A 21,366-nucleotide genomic window follows, 5' to 3' on the forward strand; every position below is an offset into this window, starting at 1 on the left:
AATATTTTGAGAAGTTGCAGATTAGGTCATGCATTCAGAGCCATGTTTATGTCCGCAGATTACTCCATTACTCTGAATATAAATCAAATCAAATGTTATTGATATGGCACCAGGTCACATACACACATTATCTCAAGGCTCTTTACATGATAAGATGGAGAACTTACAGAGATAAGAAACACAGCAGTTCACATAATAAGTAAGCTTGGCGTGGAGAGTGGAGAGAAAAATAAATATTTTATCTGTTAACAGGAAGAAAATCTTTGTCAGACCCAGATGCACAGATGTGCAGTCACATTTGGCGACATGAAGAAAAAGAGAGGGAGCGGGTAGAAGAGAGAGAGACCAGGAGCAGATGTATAACAGTATACACACACATCATAGACATAATGCATTCCCTCGCCAACTAAGTGTCTAACCCTAACCCTAAAGTTACAACCAGGTCTTAACTCTGAAAAAGCATTATAAAGTGGTGGAGCTGCTGACACAATGACCCCACAAGGTCAAACTGTCCTCACATCCTCACAAAGATAGGTTTGTATGTTTTTTGGGGCCTCACAAAAATAAAAAATACATGCACACAATCTTTGTACATCAACACACACATTGTAAAAAATATCAGAGACCAAAAGCCTCACAGAGAGAGAGAAACTGAGTCCAACATGTTAACAAAGAGATTACACAAAGAGAGAGAAAGAGAGGATGTAAATGAGAGATGACGTCGACTTATAGACACATACACTGTAACGTGTGCATCAAAACATCCCCTTTTCTTTCTTCATGTTCAGCTGTTTCCAGCGCGGCAGCTGAGCAAAGTCGTCTTTTGTGATCCCAAATACGCTGCTGAAGTCTTCATCGGAGAGGTGTCTCTGAAACACAGGTCACAAAATACACCGAGGATAAGCACTTTTCCTTGTGTTGAGGTGGTGGAGCAGATACTGTTTGTTCTGCGAGGTAAGGTAGTAGGTAATGGATAAAATGGAATCAAACATAATAATTCAACTAAATACAGTTTCTCTTACAGGTGGAGGAATGAATATATAAGTACGTTTTCCTCATGTCTGACTACATCTGACATCAATCTCATTACTTGCCCTTGTCATATGTTGGGAAAACAAGTAGAGCATTAAAAACACACAAGACCACAGAAGCAGGTTTCAATGTGACCGTTGCAACAAACTTTGAATGCTGAAATAAATAATCAGATTCCTTCTCTCAGGTACATTGATTGGGCAACTGTCAGGGAGACACTTTTGGATTCACCATTTGAAAACTCTATGACCTAAATGTTCTTTTTTATATATCTATATATAACACTGGGCATATTTTTCCTCCTGTTCGCTGTAAAAAAAAAAAAAGTTGAGAAAACTCAAAATTTCAAGGCAACTTGATCAATCAATTTTTGAGTTTACAGCCCAACAAAAGATCTTGAGTTTTTAAAAAAGTTCCATCGATTAATATTATTTTGTTAGACAAACTTGTAAGTAAGAGTTTTGCCAACTCAAAATTCACTTTTCAAAAAGTTTGGCTAAATAAGCTTGTTCAGATAATGTAAAACATTTATTAAAAAATAAAATGTTGAATTTTGAGTTGGCACAACTCTAACTTACAAGTTTGTCTAACAAAATAATATTAGTTGATGGAACTTTTTTAAAAACTTGAGATCTTTTGTTGGGCTGAAAACTGATTGCATCAAGTTGCCTTGAAATTTTGAGTTTTCTTTTTTACAGTGTTGTAGATTTAAATGTATTATGATGTGTAGACTGATGTCAAAACCTAATCTATTAGAAATCCTCTTCCTGTTTCTGTGAATGTTAAACTGCCAACTTCCCCCTGGTCGCTTGTTCCCTCCCAGCAGGTGGAGGCTCATTGTTGTGATTGTCAGCACATGTGTCAAGAAGAAGTGGCCTACATTATAAATGTGAGTGCCAATGTCACAATGACTGGTGTTGTAGAAGTCCTGAAGCTGAAATCTTATGTCATTAAATCTTACACGTTGAACCTTTAACCACTGACCTCTTTCTGGGTTGGGTCCACACCTTCAGGAAGCTCTGTTGTGAGCTTGTTGATCAGATCCTCAGGTGGAAATGGCTGAAAGTTTTTCTCAATTTCAACATTGTCCTGCTCCTACAAAATCCCAGTGGAGGAGCAAACACAGTTAGCCTTTACATGTTCATGAATCTATTATATCTCCTATTCCTGTGACATGAAATGGTTACATTACGTTACGTTATTCATCATTGTTGCACCACGCAAAGTTAGAAACAATATTTTTCATAATCTATGAATCTGCTCGCTACTTTCACAATGAATTTATCAGCTGTTTGGCCTAATACATGTTAGAAAATGTTGAAATTATTACATTTGAATGATTTCTTTATTATATGGAACATAAAAAAACATACAATTTCCATTTTATGTTTTGAATTTCACATTTAAAAAACTCGTTTTAAAAATAAAACAACACTCAAACCGAATAATCAATTGTCAAAATAGTTGATTAATTTAGTCATCGATTAATTAGAAATCACAAAATAAAAAAAAGAGAGGTCATATCTGGCATCTGTAGTGTAAAAGACATATAAATGATACAGCAAACTGTGAATGAAATAACTGAGTGAATTATTTTTTGATACCACTGCGACAGGGACAGGTGACACAGCATCTCCAAACTCCTTCTTCAACTCTTCATAGCTCTTCCCTCCCTACGAACAAAGACATTTTAAAAGTTTAAAAGCACATGTACTTGTTTGCCAGTTTATATATACAGAATATGAAAAAACAAAACACTCACGCTCCATTTGAACGGATCCCAGGCCATGAACCACCCAGTGAAGGTGGGCGGCTCGAACCCTTGCTTGACTAAGACGATGGGTGTGTCTGGGTCTCTGTTGCCTGGGTGGGTGTGCAGGTACTCCTGACTCGTCACCACTGCTTCTTTGCGTTCCTCCTCCTTTGCCTCTTTACCAATCCAGAGAAACACCTGAACAGATGACAACATTAAGAAAAGCGATATTCACTGTTTGTTTGGTTTTAATGTTCTTTTGGATTCTCCCTCTTTAGGGGTCGCCACAGCAGATGATCCACATATTTGATTTGGCAGAGATTTTTACACCGAATGCCCTTCCTGAAACAACCCTTCTGTTTATCCGGGATTTAGATTGGCACAAGGAATACAATGAATGTGGACCCCTGTGGCTGGAGTCAATTTGAGCAATGGGGATTGGGTACCTTGCTCAGGGGCATCCCAGCCCTTGACCAGTTGGGGACTTGAACTGGAAATCCTTCAGTCACAAGCCAAGTTTGGCAATTCTTTAAAGGTCCGAAATGTAAGAAAATTTAATATACTTAAATAAATGGTTTTGGTTTTGGTAGGTTCTTTTGAAAAAAAAATTTCATTTTGTGCCACAATGTTGCCTGAAGGTAAGCAGAAGCAGAAGTTTACCACGTAAATGAAGAAGAATGGCTGATGCATAATCTAACAAAGCAGAACTAAAAAAATATGTATTCTGAAACTGTAGCGAGAGAAAGATGGCAATAAGTGACCACACTTGCAAAGTTCTGCTTTGAAAAATACATTGTGCGTAACTTTCAGAAACAGTGTCCCTTCATACCTGGTCCCATGTGTCCAGTAACATGACGTCATCCTCACTGAGGTCATCCTGCGTGAACTGAGTCACCTCAGTCACGATGAAACGACCCGTCTTATTGGAGCATTCAAACAGACGTGGCTGGTGGTCTAAAACCATCTGCTGTAGCCTGCAGAGAAGAACACCAGAAATAGGGGAAAACAAATGTGTTTCCTCTTAACTGTACCCGATGTTACACACATGGAGCCTGTTGTTCCCACACTGGTATTGGTGGTTTCCTTACCGCTTGTCACTGGCATATGGAGTTTTGCCTCCAAGCAATTCCCAGAATTCAATGGACTCCTGACCCTCTGCCACAGTCTCCACTGAGACGTTCTGACCAATGACAGAAATGACCTCCTTTGCCATGGCTCTCTCATCTCCACTCGATCCCTTGTGACAGGAAATAAGAATTAGGACTGTGATCTAATACGATATTTACCTCAATACAGATCTGACAAAAGTCAGCAAAACAAATAGTATAGTATAGATAGTATTCCTAACTTTTCAACATAATGTAAATCAAGTGCTGTGTGAGAGGACGACACATCTGCACCTTATCTAGAGGCTTTGTAAAGTCTGTCCTACCACAGGAGACTTTGACCAATCACTTGGTCACAGATCTTGCTGGTTCACAGAGAGAACGGGTGCTTCTATCGACTGTTCTACTACAAATTCGGTGTATACAGGTCCCTTCCGTTGAATGAATGCTAGTCCAGCACCATAGAGATTAGAATCTCTGCCTGAACCCCAGACTTATGGAGATTTAAGGCACGGTCCTCAGGCCGTGTCGGGCCAGGTTTGTAATCATGATGGCCGATTCACAATTTGTTTTTGTTTTTGTTTTGTTTTGTGATTTGCCTTCTCTTTTTTGGTGACATGATGTCTACAACAGAGAAAACAAGTAGACATTAAGAAAAAGGGGATGACAAAAATATTTGCCTGTGTGATTAAGATCTGGACTGATAGCTCTAAAAAGTCACCGCTGTGTTGTTAGAACAGCACATCACCTGCTCTCTCTCTTCTCCTCTGTGATGAGATAATGTAGGTCACTCCTGCTTAACACATGTGCTCTGTGATGCATTCACTGATGCTTGTAAAATCTCTTATACTCGTTGGGAAAATTTGGCTTACACTTAACATGGCTACACCCTTGGTAATAATGGCCCACTTATTGAATTACATGTTGGGTTTAAATCGATCTTGGACTCATAATTACAGTTAACGGGACGGGCTGGCTCGGGTCATTCTACTGCACCAGTAACAACTGCCTATGCTGCAAAGAAACCTAAAAAAGAAAAGGGTCTAAACAAGAGTCAAACAAAATCAAAACACATCTGTCAATATTGGCTGAGAGTCTAAGAAATGACACGATTGCTTCAGGTCATGAAACAACGCATGTGTCCATGATCATCTGATGACTTTAACATCCTGCAGATGAAACTCAACAATCTGCTATTTTTACTGGAGCCTTGAGCTTTTTTAACATTGTTAATGTTTCTGAGCTTTCCTCCAGATTTTGGAACCTGGCTTTATAAAATTTGCTCCAATTCAGTCACAAAATCACTGGTCAGGTCCAACATCGATCTTGGCTCAGGTTGTGTTCCAGTTCATCTCAAGGATATAGATGAGGTGAGACTCAGTTCTCCAACACCAAAACAAAGAAACCACTTCTTCATTGGCCATGCTTTGTGCACATACCGTATCAAAGTTTTATATAAGCCTATTTCTCTCTTCTTTTTTTTTTTAAACGTCATCTTCATTACCTTTCCACACCACAGGTAAATTTCTGCTTGGCTTTTTAGTACAAACACATCATTGGAGTTCAGAGAGGCAGTTAGGGCAGGAACTTCAACTGCTTTTGTGTTGTAGGGGTCAGAGCCATGGACCTGGAACAGTCTTATCGGAGGCTCTGGGTCAGAGGATCCTTTTCTTGACGTACCTCCCTTTTGAGGAAAAAAAAACCAAATTATATACCGTAAAGAAAATGCAGAACAAACACACACAAATTCTGATTCATGTTGTCAACAGTCCTACCTCAAAGATAACCATTTTACCCTTGAAAATAGCCATAAAGTGTCTTGGTTCTTTGCCCATGGTTATTCTCACTTGGACTGGCTCACCACCATATTTCTGATCCAAATCCACAGCCTGAAATGCTGAAGCTGCCACTTCATCCTGTGTTGCATGACGTCCCTACAATAATAACAATACAAATAGTTCAATTTTTCAAAAAATAACAAGCAGAAAAATCTGTATAAGCAAAGGTATGTAAATATAAAAATATTTTATTGTACAGTCCTGAATTATTATTATCCATTAGACACTGTGTGTTGAAGCATCCTCACCTGCCACATGTAAAGCAGGTAACACTGCTTGTTGTTAACTAAGTAAGTGTAGAGGATCAGGTAGCAGTCTCCTCCGTAGAAGTATCCATGCCACTCAGGCTCCACGGGGACGAGCTCCACATTCTCAATTCTCCACACCTGAACAAAAAAGCAAAGAAACTGAAAGAAATAGTTAAATCATGACATCTTAAGAATACATTCACAAAGTTTGTAAACTGCTCTCACACCAAAGAGAAACTTCCATAGAGAAACTCAGTGTTTTTAGCTTGTGTGGACACATGAGCTGCTGGTCTACGGCTGTGTTCTTTGGTAAGTTTATGTATCTTAAGTAAATCTGAACAAACAAGTTCAAATACCAAGGTAACCAAGGTACCAAGGTAAAATAATGCATTTGAACTTCCTGATGGAAGCAGCAGTGGATCAACAACTCCTGTGTGCTGTGGTGTAAAATGGTAGATTTCTTCTATGGACTTTGGTGCAGGGAGTGAGGGGGGTTTACAAAGTGACAAGCTGAAAAAGCACATTAACGCAGCTAATATGTTTAAGATATTGCAGACTTATTGATTGCATATCTATACATTGTAGAAATGTGTTTCAGAGAGGGTGAGCATTCCCATCTTATGCTATATACACCACAGATAACAAGTACCTCTACTTGACCCGAGCCATTGTCCACCATTCGCTCCTGTGCAGCAATTTCTGGCATCACATGCATCAGAGACGCATCAAATTTCTCCTGTGTGATGTGAGCTATGAAGCAGACGCCGTCACAAAACAGTGAGTCAGGAATCAACAACCAGTGAAGGCTGCTTTAAAGAAAAACACAATGCTTGTTCTTCTTCACGTGTTGAAACAAACAAAGACACTTACCCACTTTCCCTCTTGTGTGAACTTTGCCCAGACCTTGAGTCTGGTCCTTTACTGTCCAACACTGGAACAACTGCTTGAAAAGAGCTGACTCAGCACCATCATTCACCGTCTCCACATTGGTGGTGATGGGGTACTTTTTCATTTTGATGAACTCCTAACAGCCAGTCAAATTCAACATATAGATATAAACGTGAAACTGTTTATCAGTCAAACACATACTGTATGCTTATATTATAAAGCCACTTACCAAAGCTCTTTCCATAGCAGCCTGTCTTTCAGCTTTGTTTGCCTTCTTCCCTTTCCATACAAAGATCTTTGTGCCTCCTTGGTCCAGGAGGTAGCAGTCCTAAAACCATCATTACATTTTATTTGTGCCTCCTGTTCAACTACAGTTTGAAGAATTTAGCCATACAGGAATACTGAAATATCAGACTAAATACAGGTTCTTTGCAGCAGCACAAAATAAAAATAGGTCACCATAGGTTGATTGTGGTGCATTTCCTTTATCAGGATGATTGTAAATGAGAAAATTTACTGACTTAATTTTGAATTACCCCATGGGGAAGCTGACACTTTTTCACCCATTATTCCAGGACCTCATGATTTATAATATAATATAAATGCTGACTAAAAATATTCTCGTAACATCAAAAGATTTTTGAAACATTTTAAAATAATGTACTTTTTGTGGTGTCACTAACATCTTTTTGTAACATTACAACACTTTGTAAAACAGTCTGGGAACCTAATGTTTTGTGGCGTCAGTGATGTGTTTTTGATCTTTTGATTACATTATAATATTTTGTATTCCTTGCAACGACAGTGCTCAACTTTTAAAAATCCTTATCTCTTGATGTGTTTGGTACTTTTTTGTATTATTTATTTATTTACTGTCTTCTTTGTTGTTTTTTACAAAATGAATATCCCTTGTGGTCAATAAACTATTCTAAAGTAACTTCCATAATAATCAATTTAACACCAGTTCTGATTAGGACCAAACAAACAACTTTTTTGGTGTCACTTTAACAATAAAATTATTCATTTTAACAGTACAATGAGAACATTTTTTGACAGCTTTTTAAAAATAAAACCATAACAGCATCTTGTAAATACACACTTAGATTTTTGGTAATGTCATTTTTGTAAAGTCAGTCATTTAATCAAACTTTTGATAACATGATCATAATAATATTATGTCATGACACGAGATGTGCATATCGTCTCCCATGCCTAAAGTCAACATTGCGTGAGCTCACATCATGGTTGAGAAGATCCTGAACCAGTGGTCGATTAGCAACTTCTGTGACCTTCATCTGGCCATCAGCATCTGAAACACTGTAATGAAGGCACAAAAAGTCAAACACCTTTTACTGAATGACTTTACTCCCTCAGAATTCATCACACTTACTGGTAAAGAGTGAGCTTGGCCTTCTGTTCCTGGTCAGCGATTTCATCAGGAACTCCATCTGTGAGCCCAGATGTTCTTTCTCCAAGAGTGTTATTCAGGATGTCCATGATCTGAGGAGAGTTGCTCTCTGCGTCCCCCTCCATCACTCTGATCTCTGCCCGACCTCCTCTCTCTCTGTCTCGGATGTCTTTAGCCAACAACATTCCCTTAGAAGAAGAAGGTTTGACACACACAATCCAGAAATCACATGCTTCAACTTCATCTCATCATATGATTAGTTATTGGAAGGTCCACACAGTGCAGCACGTTTGCTGGTTCACGTTCACTGACCATCAGTTTGTCCCTGCCCCTTTTGCCCTTTTATCAGCTGGGATTGGCACCAGCAGCCCTGCGACCCTCATGGAGAGGATAAAGTGCTAGAAGGTGAATGAATGAATGAATGCTTTTCCAAATTGAAACATTAATAAGTCATGACCCCAGTTTGGTAGAATGTTCTGCCACAATTTGAATGTGACTATGGACCTTTTATTTAACCACGTTTCAGCAGCAAAAGCACTCGTGCTACTGATAACACGAACAATGGATGGACAAATTGATTCAGTTCCTGTGTGACAGTGAACCAACAAGCCTTTGATATGAGGAAGCTGAATGGAACTCAGCCATCATTCATTTAATTATTTACACCTGTGCTTTTCCTCCTGTGTCGTGTCAGAATGGCTGCTGTGAACGAGTTATTGAATATTAAACAAACAGACTTCTGGGTTACACAAATGCTAAATGTTACCTGCTTTTCATTTCAAAGTCTGTGTTATATGCACGGAAGTGAGTTCCATCTGATCTGCCCAACATTTCCATAAATCTTTACTAATGATATTACATTTTCTGTTCTGGCCCAACATGCAACTTACAGTCAGACAAGTTCTACACGTTTGTGCTCTATCCACTTACAGAAAACAGTAAAACTCTACAGTACATCAACAGTATGATTGTAGCACGCTAACCATTGTAATATTATGTTAATACAATCTTATTTCTATAGTTATTAACAAGTAATAGGTTGGTAATAACATAAGTGTGTGGGACAGAAGGTAGGATGACTTTCAACATTATGAGCAGGTAATTACCAATTCTGACTGTCAAATTTAATGTAAAGGTATTACACTGATGATAGCCTAAAATAATTTTCTTTACCAAACTATTATCTGGATATAAATGACATGCCATTACTGTAATGCAACCTCCTTATTAGCACATTACTCATTACTATACTCTAAGTGTTCATTCACACAGATCTTACTTTAAGCTTTTCCTGTTTGTTACACTTTGGTCCATTCCACTGAACAATGGTCTTCCCAATGTCCAACAAGAAGACATCTCCACAGTTGAAGCTCTTCCAGCTCATTTCCACCTGAAACAAATCAAAACAATAACATCTTTTCCTCAGGACATCCTGTGTGCTGTAAACGTTACATAACCTCTGAGAATTCTGGCTCACCTCCGTGGCAATCACCCTTTTCTTCCCTTTGACATGAAGCAGCCTCTTGACATCATAGGAGTTGGTCTCAGTGTGCCTCATACCAGTTGCAACTCCACCTTTTTTATAGCTGAACAGAGCAAGAGTTTTCTTTTCAGGATTACTTTTACTGTCTCTCAATGATGGACTTCTGTGTCAAAGCTTTCACTCACATTATTCCTTGTTTGAAGTATCCTCTGAAGGTGTCAGACTCATGCTTCTGAACCTCACGATGCTGCACAGGAGTGGAGCCCAGAAATTCATCCAGCTGTATGGTGTAAACAGCAGCTGCACCCTGTTCATCCTGTGATGACTGTGAGCCGATCCAGTAGTGAATGTTGTAACTCAGAGAGTTGCTCACCTTATGTGTCTGAGAAACAACAGGAGTGGAGGAAGAGTATAGATAGAAGTGCAGTCTGTCACTGCGTCATCATTCAAAACACCATATACACCAAATCTAGTGAACGGTGTAGGAATTACAACACTTTCTATATGTGCCTCCCACTTTTTAGGGGACCAAAAGTAATTGGACAAACTAAACAATCATAAATCAAACTTTCATTGTTTAATACTTGGTTACAAATCCTTTGCAGTCAATTCCAGCCTGAAGTCTGGAAGGCATAGACATCACCAGACACTGGGTTTCATCCCTGGTGATGCTCTGTGAGGTTTCTACTGACACGGTCTTCAGTTCCTGCTTGTTCTTGGGCCATTTTCCCTTCAGTTTGGTCTTCAACAAGTGAAATGCATGCTCAATCAGATTCAGGTCAGGTGATTGACTGATAACATTCCATATTTGCCTTAAAAAACTCTTTGGTTGCTTTTGCAGTATGCTTTGGGTCATTGTCCATCTGCACTGTGAAGCGCTGTCCAATGAGTTCTGAAGCATTTGGCTGAATATGAGCAGATAATATTGCTGGAAACACTTCAGAATGCATCCTGCTGCTTTTGTCAGCAGTTACATCATCAATAAATACAAGGGAACCAGTTCCATTGGCAGCCATACATGACCACACCATGACACTACCACCACCATGCTTCACTGATGAGGTGGTATGTTGTGGATCATGAGCAGTTCCTTTCCTTCTCCACACTCTTCTCTTCCCATCACTGTGATACAAGTTGATCTTGGTCTCTTCTGTCCAGAGGATGTTCTTCCAGAATTATAACAGCTTTTTTAGGTGTTGTTTGGCAAATTCTAATCTTGTCTTCCTGTTTTTGAGCCTTACTAATGGTTTCCATCTTGTGGTGAACCCTCTGTATTCACTCTGGGGAAGTCTTCTTTTGATTGTTGACTTTGAAACACATACACCTACCTCCTGGAGAGTGTTTTGATCTGGCCAACTGTTGTGAAGGGCTTTTTCTTCACCAGGGAAAGAATTCTTCTGTCGTCCACCACAGTGGTTTTCCATGGTCTTCCAGGTCTTTTGGTGTTTCTGAGCTCACCGGTGCATTCTTTCTTTTTAAGAATGTTCCAAACAGTTGATTTGGCCACACCTAATGTTTTTGCTATTTCTCTGATGGGTTTGTTTTGATTTTTCAGTGTCATTGAAGATGAAATAATGAAGGAATAGCCCACAATTGTCCGTGAAATAGCTTTTCAGTCAATTGTCCAATTACTTTTGGTCCCCTAAAAAGTGGGATGCACATATAGAAAGTGTTGTAATTCATACACCGTTCACTTGATTTGGATGTAAATACTCTCAAATTAAAGCTGAAAGTGTGCAGTTAAAGCACATCTTGTTTGTTTCATTTCAAATCCATTGTAGTGGTATATAGAGCCAAAATAAAGAGAAATGTGCCGATGTCCAAATATTTATGGGCCTAACTGTAACTACCATACAGTACACTCTACCATGTACCCAAAGTTTACAAGTACTATAGTGGGTAAACTCAACTTGATGATGTATATAGTTTCAACATAAAAAGTTAAGTTGTTTAACTTGTAGCAAGTTGAAACTGCAAATACTTATATCTTGCTATAACAACCATACACTTCCAGATTACTTTAAGTAGCAATTTCAAGTTAAGTTGTTAGTTAAAGTCAAGTCGACTGATATTTTGTAAATAGATTGTAATTAGTCTACTTGCCAATGTGTCCTTGGGCAATACACTTAACCCCACGTTACTCCTGACTCTTTGTGCCAGTATGTGAATGGGTATGAACGATGTGTGCGCTATCAAAGTGTGAGTGAATGGGTAAATGTCAACAACTGTTGCATAAAGTGTATAAATAAATAAAGTAGATAAATACAATACATGAACCATATCCCTCTTTCCTCTTTCAGCTCCTCTCTCTCTAGGGTTCACCCCAGCAGATGCTCGGCATATTTTATTTGGCAGAGATTTTTATGCCGGATGCCCTTCCTGACACAACTGTCCCATTTGTCCAGACTTGGACAAGGACAACACTGGCTGGGGTCAATTTAGAGTGTCCAATTAACAATGAGCAATGAGATTGGGTAACCTTGCTCAAGGGCACCACAGACATTGACCTGGCGTGGACTCAAACTGGCAAGCCTTTGGTTACAAGCCAAGTTGTGCTTGCGTGCTGCCCAAATAAACATCCAACTCATTTGTTTAAAAATATAAAAGGTATTTGAACAAGAACAATGATCGACTTTGTTTACTCAGTTTCCTCAGGCATATGTGGATTACTTTACAACAAAGCAGCGCAGTTTTAAATTTATCTAATTAAAATTGTGCATGAACATATATTAAGGCAAGATGAATTTCAGCTTTATAACATGTTAATCAGCATTTTTAACGACCAAATATTCTCATGTGAAGGCTATAATTTTACATGGAAATGACATGAGAAACAAGATATCATGATATCACCTTCCTTTTACATCCTGTTTACACCCCACACCTTCCATAACATTTCTTTTACCCTAAAAATCTACATACAATAGTTAAATTAATGTTGAACACTGGAGAGAAAGTTACTAGTTAGTTATTTTTTAACCACAGTAACTCAATGGCAGTATTATATTTCAGTGTACACAAACTTCTCACACTTACAGACAGAAGCAGGTAGCAGTCACCGTCATAAAAGCTGCCATACGATTTCTCTGGGACTGGTACCAGCTCCATTTTCTGTTGCACAAAGATAAATAAATATTCAGTAACTGTAATTATTATAACTCATTTTCCCCGAGACATAAACAAGTGGAAATTGTTTCCAGAGAAAAAACAAATCACATTACCTCAATTCTCCAGATTATAATCCCAGGGCTGTGAGTTACTGCTTTGAATGTATACTCCATGTTGCTCCAGACAGTTTGGTGCAATGTTGTTGTGTGTTCTTTTTATCTGAGAGAGGAACTGATTATACAACGAGAAGTCGACATTCATTCGTTCTCCTGATGATAAACCACATCTATTATGCAGGCTGTAAATCAAATATTTTACCTATAGCTATTGTCTCTTGATCATCTAGAAACCCACAAATAGTCACTGTGATCAAATGTCAGGATTTATTTATTTTATCAGCTGTCGTACTCACCTGATATTCTTGTTTGACGAGCTTCCTCTCAGCTGAGATGATTTTCCGACAGCTGATTTGCTGTGTGATAACAAAAGGCCCTCAGTCCTCGTCCCCTCTGGGCCCCACATTTGCCTGTGTTTGCATGTTCCAGGACCTTTCACCATGTTTGGCCCAATCACTGAGGACACTCACGATCCTGTAAACAAATGTGCTGAGAAAAAAAAGGGATTGACTCATATTCAAATGAGCACACACACGCACACGCACACACAAACACGCACGCACACAGACACACACACGCACACACAGTAACACTCACCGTCGTTTCAGCCCAAAACGACAAAATGAGATAATGAATCTGTTTTTAGCTTACACATTATCGAGACAAAAGGATGGCAATCTGTGTGAACATGTGAATAATCGTACATTTTAACACAGATCCATTTTGCACATTATGCTCAATCAAACTCATGAACCTTATTTTTACTTCTCCTATACAATTCACCAAATATCCTACAATATCAGCAATATAAAAGTGAAAAAGAAGAGAGACAAAAAAAAGTTATTTAATTATAAATGTATCATATGGATATCATCTATGGACATACACAGCTGCATGTTGATAGATTACAATAACACAAGTATAACTAAGCTTGTACAAGAAGAACATTCTGTTAATACTTAAATATAAGCACATTCATTTACATTTCCTTTTTTTTCTTCCTTCTGATAGCCATTAACTTTTTGGAAGTGGAATACTAAATGACTTTGCCTTCTAATGTAAAAGTTCAAACATATGGTCTGAACATAAAACTTTCAGACCATAATATTGTCAACTCTGATTGTATGAAATATGAACCTGCATTTGTCTTTCTGTGTCATTTCCATCCATCATCTACCGCTTTATCCTCCACCAGAGGGTCGCGGGGGGTGCTGTGCCCATCTCAGCTGACATTGGGCGATAGGCAGGGTACACCCTGGACAGTTCGTTCTTTGTCATTTCTTTTTACTAATTTGCTTTTTCTTCATTGTGAGAGGGGTTAGAATCTAAGGAGGGAAGACAAACTTATAACAAGTCTGTATTAAAGGTCCAGTGTGTAAGAATTAGTGACATCTAATGGTGAGACTGTAACTACAGAGGACTCTCTTTCAAACACCTGTCAGGAAACTACCTTGGCCTTCACATATGATTTGTTTTTGTTCTTCTGTTGTGTAATAAGCTTTTCGAATCAAAATGTGTAATGCACACTCTCTGGCTGGTTTGTCCCTTCAGGCTGATATACTGTAGACATTTAAAAATCATTTTCACATCTGTGAACATACAGTATAGCAACATTTGAGTTTGAAATGAACAGTATAAACAGGACTGCACATGTAAGGTGAGAGCAATGTTTTTCAGCTGAGGTGCTCCTGAAGACTTTTATGACTGCTAGTTTGGAGCAGTCTGCTGGGACAGGTATCTCAAAAACAGACATGAAGAGTCTGGACAAAATGGGAGGGAAGGAGCTTGTTGCTTCAATAGCTTGTTCCTGGGACGCCTCCCTTGAAACAGTGAAGGTGGTGGGAGAGGGGGGAATGATAGAATCCATCCCACCCTCTGCAGGACACACCATCACAGCACTGGGCAGCTCCTGCAGCAACAGACTGATCCATCACTGTTTGAAGGAGCCCTGCTGCTGTTAGATTGTACAACCAGCTCTGCTCAAGTGAACCACAACCATTGCATCTCTTGTGAATCCACTTAAAAGTCCAGTGTGTAATAATTAGTGACCTCTAATGGTGAGACAGCAGAGTGCAAACAAACAAAAAACAGGACTCATTTGTTCATGTCTCACCTTCCCATCTGCATCAGGGAACTACAGTGACCTTCGTATAACAACTCTGCTGTTTCCTCCATCTTACTTGTTGTGTCAGGTTAATGTGGGTGGAACCATTCTTCTTCATTTGCACATTGCTGCTCAATAGGGAGCATCCTGACCTTCTGAGTGTGGTTTTGCAGCTGCAAAATGTCGTCCTTGAAGAACATGGTTGGCTGCCTTCTCCTCTCTCTGGAAGAACTCCACAGTTCCCATGGACTCAGAAAAGCACACACTATTTTGCAGGACTCATCACACCCTGGCCATAATCTGTTTGACCTGATGATGAAAACACAAAATACACATCTGATTGGACTGCTGTGGAAACTGTGCAGTGTAAAGTAAGGCCCTTACCAAAAAATGCACAATATAAAGGCTTATTATAAGGCTATGAAAACATGTTTTTTATTATTATTATTATTATTATTATTGTAAAGTCATATGTATAATGTTAGTCAGTGTAATATCTTTATGCTTTGCACTATGCTCATATTATATATATTATGGTTACACATGGTGGTTATGGTTATTATGGTTTATGTTGTATTATTCTTCAGTATTGTGTTTTCTGGTGTTAATAATGCCTGCTATTTATTAATTGTACTGTCTTTACTGTCTTTGCTGCTGTTATAGTGCAAATCCCCTCATAGAGGGAGTAATAAATAATAATCGTAAGATTTAGCTTTCCTAGTTTTCCTAGCAGGTAAAAAGTGAAATAAAGGATGGACTGTCTTGTCTCCATTACCCTGCATGTGTTTCCATCTCTACCAGATGCTTTTGGCTCCTCCCAGTCTGCTTAGTAAAACATTCCAGCCCACCTCTGGGACTCTGCTGGCTCCTTAACACACCGCCACTCAACTCCAGTCAAGGTTTTACAGGAGGTAGAGAGACTGAGCTGACAAAAAAATGAGAGGACTTGTTGTCTTGGTAACTTTGGCCTGCTTTGCCACCGCTCAGCACCAAGCACTGATTGACTATTTGGAGCGGAGGCTGCTTGCTATTGAGGTAAGACTCCCTTCACCTCCCTGCCGAGCCCTGCGCTCCAGAGTCCTTCTGAGAGGAAACTTTGAGGGACAGGGCAAAGGCAATGGAATGCAGATGTGGGCAAATCCTGGGGAAAATGCTGGTGCTGTGTAGTGTTCCAAAATGTATATGAATCATAAGTTTCTTTTTTGGTTTGAGACACTGAGTTAAAACTGTGTGCATGCAATACTGTATGTAATTTCAGCAAGGAGTTTACACAAAATGATGTTATAACAAAAATGATAATCTGGTTTTATCTTTGACAATAGACCTGGTTTGATTATAAGACCTGTACTATCCTAGCATCGTACATTTTCATTTCACTTTTTTCTGTTTAATGAATAACACAATTTCCCCTGCAAAATGAATCATCTTCCAGGGATCGTCCTGTGTGTGGAGAAACATCTCATTCATTCAGGAAACACAAATAATGCTAAATTACTAAATATAAGTCATCTAAGGGACCAAGACAATAAGTTGTTTGATCAAACTTTACTTTTTCATATTGTGTCTTCAAATCCAACATCTGTCAGTCTTTATTGTCAGTAAAGATTAAGATTAAAAATCCCTTATTAGTCCCGCAGTGGGGAAATTTCCAATTTCTGCATTTTCTAACTCACGGATGGGTTAAAAAAATGGGTTAAAATGCAGAAATTGGAAATTTCCACACACTCACTGTGTGCTGTGTGTGTTCACTAACTCACGGATGGGTTAAAATCCGTGAGGACAGCTGAAGCCTCCGGTTTCAGGCTTGAAGCCCTAACCACTAGGCCACAGCTGCCCCCTGTGGACTCACATGCAGAGAAAATCTCATTGATCTTCTCCCTCCTCCAGACCTATCCTTTCTGTAAAAGAGCAGCATGTGCACAGATCACTGTGAGGATGTTCAGCTGAAACATGTTGTCACAGGGAGGATACTTGCCACGTGTAGCCTGAACCTGGTCATTTGATGGATGAGTTCCCTAGTCATTATGTCGCTTATGTACCAATCTATTTCCTGAGAGGAACATAAAATTATGGCCTCCTTTTTTCAGCTGCTTTCTAAAAATACACTCACTGTTCCTTGTAAAACAAATATCCATGACAGAGCCTGGCCACACTGTGCCTGTGTTTCCATTCAGACATAACTAATCAGCTTTGTTAAAAACAACAGGACCGGATCTCTCTATGGCACGAACAGACAGCTCGTTATGCCACAGAGCTGCGGGAGCTGAAGCAACAAATGGTTTCTCAGCTGGAGAACCTGGACAAAGAGAAAGAGGTGCTGAGAGTGAGTCTGGACGGCGTGGGCACCAGGGTGGACCGGGTGGAGCGGGAGCTGGACTACCTGGAGACTCAGAATGGGAACCAGCCGTGTGTGGATGTGGACGACAAGCTGATAGAGCAGCAGGTGCATCTGGTGACGGAGAAGCAGAAGGCCAAATATTCCAAACTGTCAGGTGAGATATGACAATCTGAAACTTCACTGACACTAACACCAGATTAACATCATATATGAGCAATGATCTTAAAAAAAGACTTAGTCTGTGAACATGAACACACAAACACAAACTACTGCAAATATAATCATTTGAAAACGAGGAGATAAATCAACTTGTCACACATATACTAATGCAGACTATTGAGTTTACAGACTAAGTTTATAGTCAGTGGCTGATTGTTTAACACTGTTCATATTGAGACAGGATCATTGATTTCTGGCACAAACTCCTCCTCCTCCTCCTAATACAACTACTACCACTTCTACTCCTCCTACTACTACTACTACACTTACTCCTCCTACTCCTCCCCCCTTCCTACTAGTACTATTTCTAGTACAACAACTACTACTACTACTACTCTTACTCCTACTACTTCTCCTACTACTACTACTCTTACTCCTACTACTACTTCTCCTACTCCTACTACTACTACTACTATTACTACTGCCACTACTACTACTCCTACTACTCTACTCCTACTGCTACTACTCCTATTCCTATTAGTACTACTACTACAACTACTACTCTTACTCCTACTTCTCCTACTACTAATACTTCTCCTACTCCTCCTACTACTACTCTACTCCTACTAATCTTACTACTACTCTATTCCTTCTACTACTCTACTCCTACTACTACTAATACTTCTCCTACTACTACTCCTCTTCCTACTACTACTACTACTAGTAGTAGTACAACAACAACAACAACTACTACTCTTACCCCTACTACTTCTCCTACTCCTCCCCCTACTAGTACTACTACTACAACAAAAACTACTACTACTACTACTACACTTACTCCTACTACTACTTCTCATACTCCTAATACTTCTACTACTACTACTATTACTACTACCCCTACTACTACTCCTACTACTACTCTACTACTACTCCACCTCCTCCTATTAGTACTACTACTACAACTACTACTACTCTTACTCCTACTTCTCCTACTATTAATACTTCTCCTACTCCTCCTACTACTCTATTCCTACTCCTACTACTACTCTACTCCTAATACTATTACAACTACTCTATTCCTACTACTACTCTACTCCTACTACTCTTACTACTACTCTTACGACTATTCTATTCCTACTCCTACTACTCCTCTACTACTAATACTCTTACTACTACTCTATTCCTACTACTACTCTACTCCTACAACTACAAATACTTCTCCTACTACACATACTACTACAACTACTCCTACTACCACCACCACCATTTTGGTGTAATAACAGCAGAGATGAATAAATGGTAATAAGGACAACAGGGAAACATGTCCAACTAATTAAAGGAAAAAGAAAATGTGTATTTTTGCTTCCAGTCACTGATTAATTTGACGAAACACGGAGGGACAACATGAATCCTGGTCTTTAAACGATCACCAAATATCAACCAAATTGAAAACACACACTGAGAATGTTCAGCAGATGTATTTACTAATGCTGTGTGTGCATCGGTGGCTTCTTTGAGCCCAAAGATATCTAAACAATAACACAAATACAGAAGGGAGAAGTTATATTTATATTTTTGAGTAGAATAAGAATCATATTGTTGAAATAATTCACACATTAAGGAATTGACTTGAACTTTTTGTCTCAGAGATTCAAATATGTCTTTGAACAATAAAGTGAAACCAACAGCTGACTGGCTGATGTTAGCTTTAAAGAAACAAATCTGTTTTTTTGTTTTCAATTGAATAGCAAATGAATAACCTACATTGTATGAGTGTGTCCAAGCATGATCACAGTATATATGTCCATGCATAAATATATATACAACACACAAATGTAAACAAAATTCAGTTTAAAGTTTAACATTAAGACAAACCTGGCTGTATCTTAGAAAACTATTTTCCCATAACCACACATTTTAAAGCCGTCTGACATCATCAATTTCATACGTTATTTGTCGGAGCGACAGTCTTCCCATGCTAGGCTGATGTTCTCATGCTTCTTATAACTTTTAAACATATTTCCACTGCATGACAACAACTTTGACAATAACAACATGTTTGCTTGCTCTCCCATACTCCAGAAAACAGGAAATCATCAACTCCCTTTTGGGTTTTATTTGGATTTTAATTAATCTCATATTATATTTATGTGATAGCCTCCAACTCAACTCCTTTGGTCCTTTGCTTGCTCTCAGAATGATGGACTTCGTCTAGCATTGTCAGCATACTGCATCCAGTTTCATAACAGAAGAAGTCAGATACTCCAACCTTAATGGAGATATTTCGGTTACCCCAACAACAACAACAGGCCTTTAGAGGCTAAGTTAACGCCTCCTGCCTGACAGCTAACATTGGAGTAGAATTGATCTTGTGCAAGAACGAAGTAACCATCAGAAAACGCAGTATTTCAATCAAATGATAATAGAAGGTAAATGTTATTAAAATGTCATAGAGACATCACTCTCTCTCTCTCTCTCATACTCAGACTGCAGTGATATGATCTCAAGCATAAAAGCCATGAAGATCTTGAAACGAGTCGGAGGGCCAAAGGGCGCATGGAGCAAAGACAGCAGCTCAGGTTCTGGGAAGATCTACATCTTCAATGGAACAGATGGTGACACCATCCACGAGTTTTCCTCTGTGCAGGACTTCACCCGCTCTCTGGGGATGCATCAGTCCAAGGCCCTGAAGCTGCCATCGGCGTGGAAAGGAACAGGACACGTCATCTACAAAAACCACGCCTACTATATAACTCAGGATGATGAGATCATGGTGGTTAAATATGACTTGAGGAGCAACTCTGTGGCAGACAGGGCAGTGTTTCCTGTCCAGGACCACGTCCCAGTGTACGACCTGACTCCTGAGACAGTGCTGGACCTGGCTGTGGATGAAGAAGGCCTGTGGGCCATTTACGCCACACGGCAGAATGAGAGGCACATCTCTGTGGCAAAAATGGACGCCAACTTGCTGGGCATCGAGCAGATGTGGGACACTAGCTGCCCGCGAGAGAACGCAGAGGCCGCCTTTGTCATCTGCGGCACTCTCTATGTGGTGTACAACACCCAGCAACCTGGTCGCTCTCGTTTGCAGTGCGTGTTTGATGTTAATGACATGGTGACCAATGAGGACGCACCACAGATTTACTTCCCAAAACGTTATGGGGCTCACTCCAGTCTGAAGTACAACCCGCAGGAGCAGCTGCTGTATGCCTGGGATGATGGCTACCAGATCCTGTACAAGCTCATCATGAAGAAGAAACTAGAAATATGAGCTGACGAGTACAAACAATCATCCTCAAAAAACTCTCTATAACAAATCCATAAACACGTTCAGGACCATGCCAGAGGTTTGGCAAGTTTTAGCTTATTACAAGTCATGTATATCATATAACTGGCTACGTTATAACACGTGGTGTAGAAATTCAGATGTTTATCTCTTACTTTTCATGCAGCCATTAGTTTCCTTCTTATATTATTTAAAACAATAATCAGATCTACGTCTTTAATAACGAACGTCATCCGATCACTTCATAACAATCACCTAACTTTATATTAACTTAGATTCTAACGTAGGTCAAGTGTGTATCAGTTAGTGACACTTAATAATGAGACTGCAGATTGTAATAAACAGTAGATGCCTCTGCTATTTCCGCCCTTTTCCCAAGTATGTTAGAGAACTACGGTGGCCTTTGTGGACCAAAGAAATAAGGTCACTCTTTTATTATTTGCTTAGTACACTCCTGCTTTACAACATGGCACTGACAGGCTGGTTTATGTAGAAACAT

At 39.4% G+C, this 21,366-nt stretch overlaps 2 protein-coding genes across 2 annotated transcripts; one reads left to right on the plus strand and one right to left on the minus strand.

Moving 5' to 3' along the window:
* Positions 1 to 755: 755 nt before the first annotated feature.
* Positions 756 to 13,037, minus strand: avil (advillin; the record flags this gene model as incomplete). Its single annotated transcript, XM_083888114.1, has 19 exons — positions 756 to 869; positions 2,017 to 2,127; positions 2,637 to 2,705; positions 2,795 to 2,983; positions 3,615 to 3,759; positions 3,874 to 4,022; positions 5,396 to 5,575; positions 5,667 to 5,825; positions 5,978 to 6,115; positions 6,627 to 6,727; positions 6,848 to 7,001; positions 7,095 to 7,193; positions 8,104 to 8,182; positions 8,256 to 8,461; positions 9,553 to 9,663; positions 9,751 to 9,859; positions 9,942 to 10,138; positions 12,793 to 12,867; positions 12,978 to 13,037. The coding sequence occupies 19 exons, from the start codon at positions 13,035 to 13,037 to the stop codon at positions 756 to 758; spliced, it is 2,445 nt and encodes an 814-aa protein (XP_083744240.1).
* Positions 13,038 to 15,885: 2,848 nt separating this feature from the next.
* olfml3b (olfactomedin-like 3b) lies at positions 15,886 to 20,852 on the plus strand (the record flags this gene model as incomplete). Its single annotated transcript, XM_083888511.1, is given in 5 exon segments — positions 15,886 to 15,954; positions 15,957 to 16,010; positions 16,012 to 16,119; positions 17,291 to 17,576; positions 20,068 to 20,852. Coding segments are annotated over 5 exon segments (1,302 nt in total).
* Between the last annotated feature and the right edge of the window lie 514 nt (positions 20,853 to 21,366).

This window comes from Microchirus variegatus (assembly GCF_963457635.1).
Source record: "Microchirus variegatus genome assembly, chromosome: 4".
Classification (NCBI taxonomy): Eukaryota; Metazoa; Chordata; class Actinopteri; order Pleuronectiformes; family Soleidae; genus Microchirus; species Microchirus variegatus.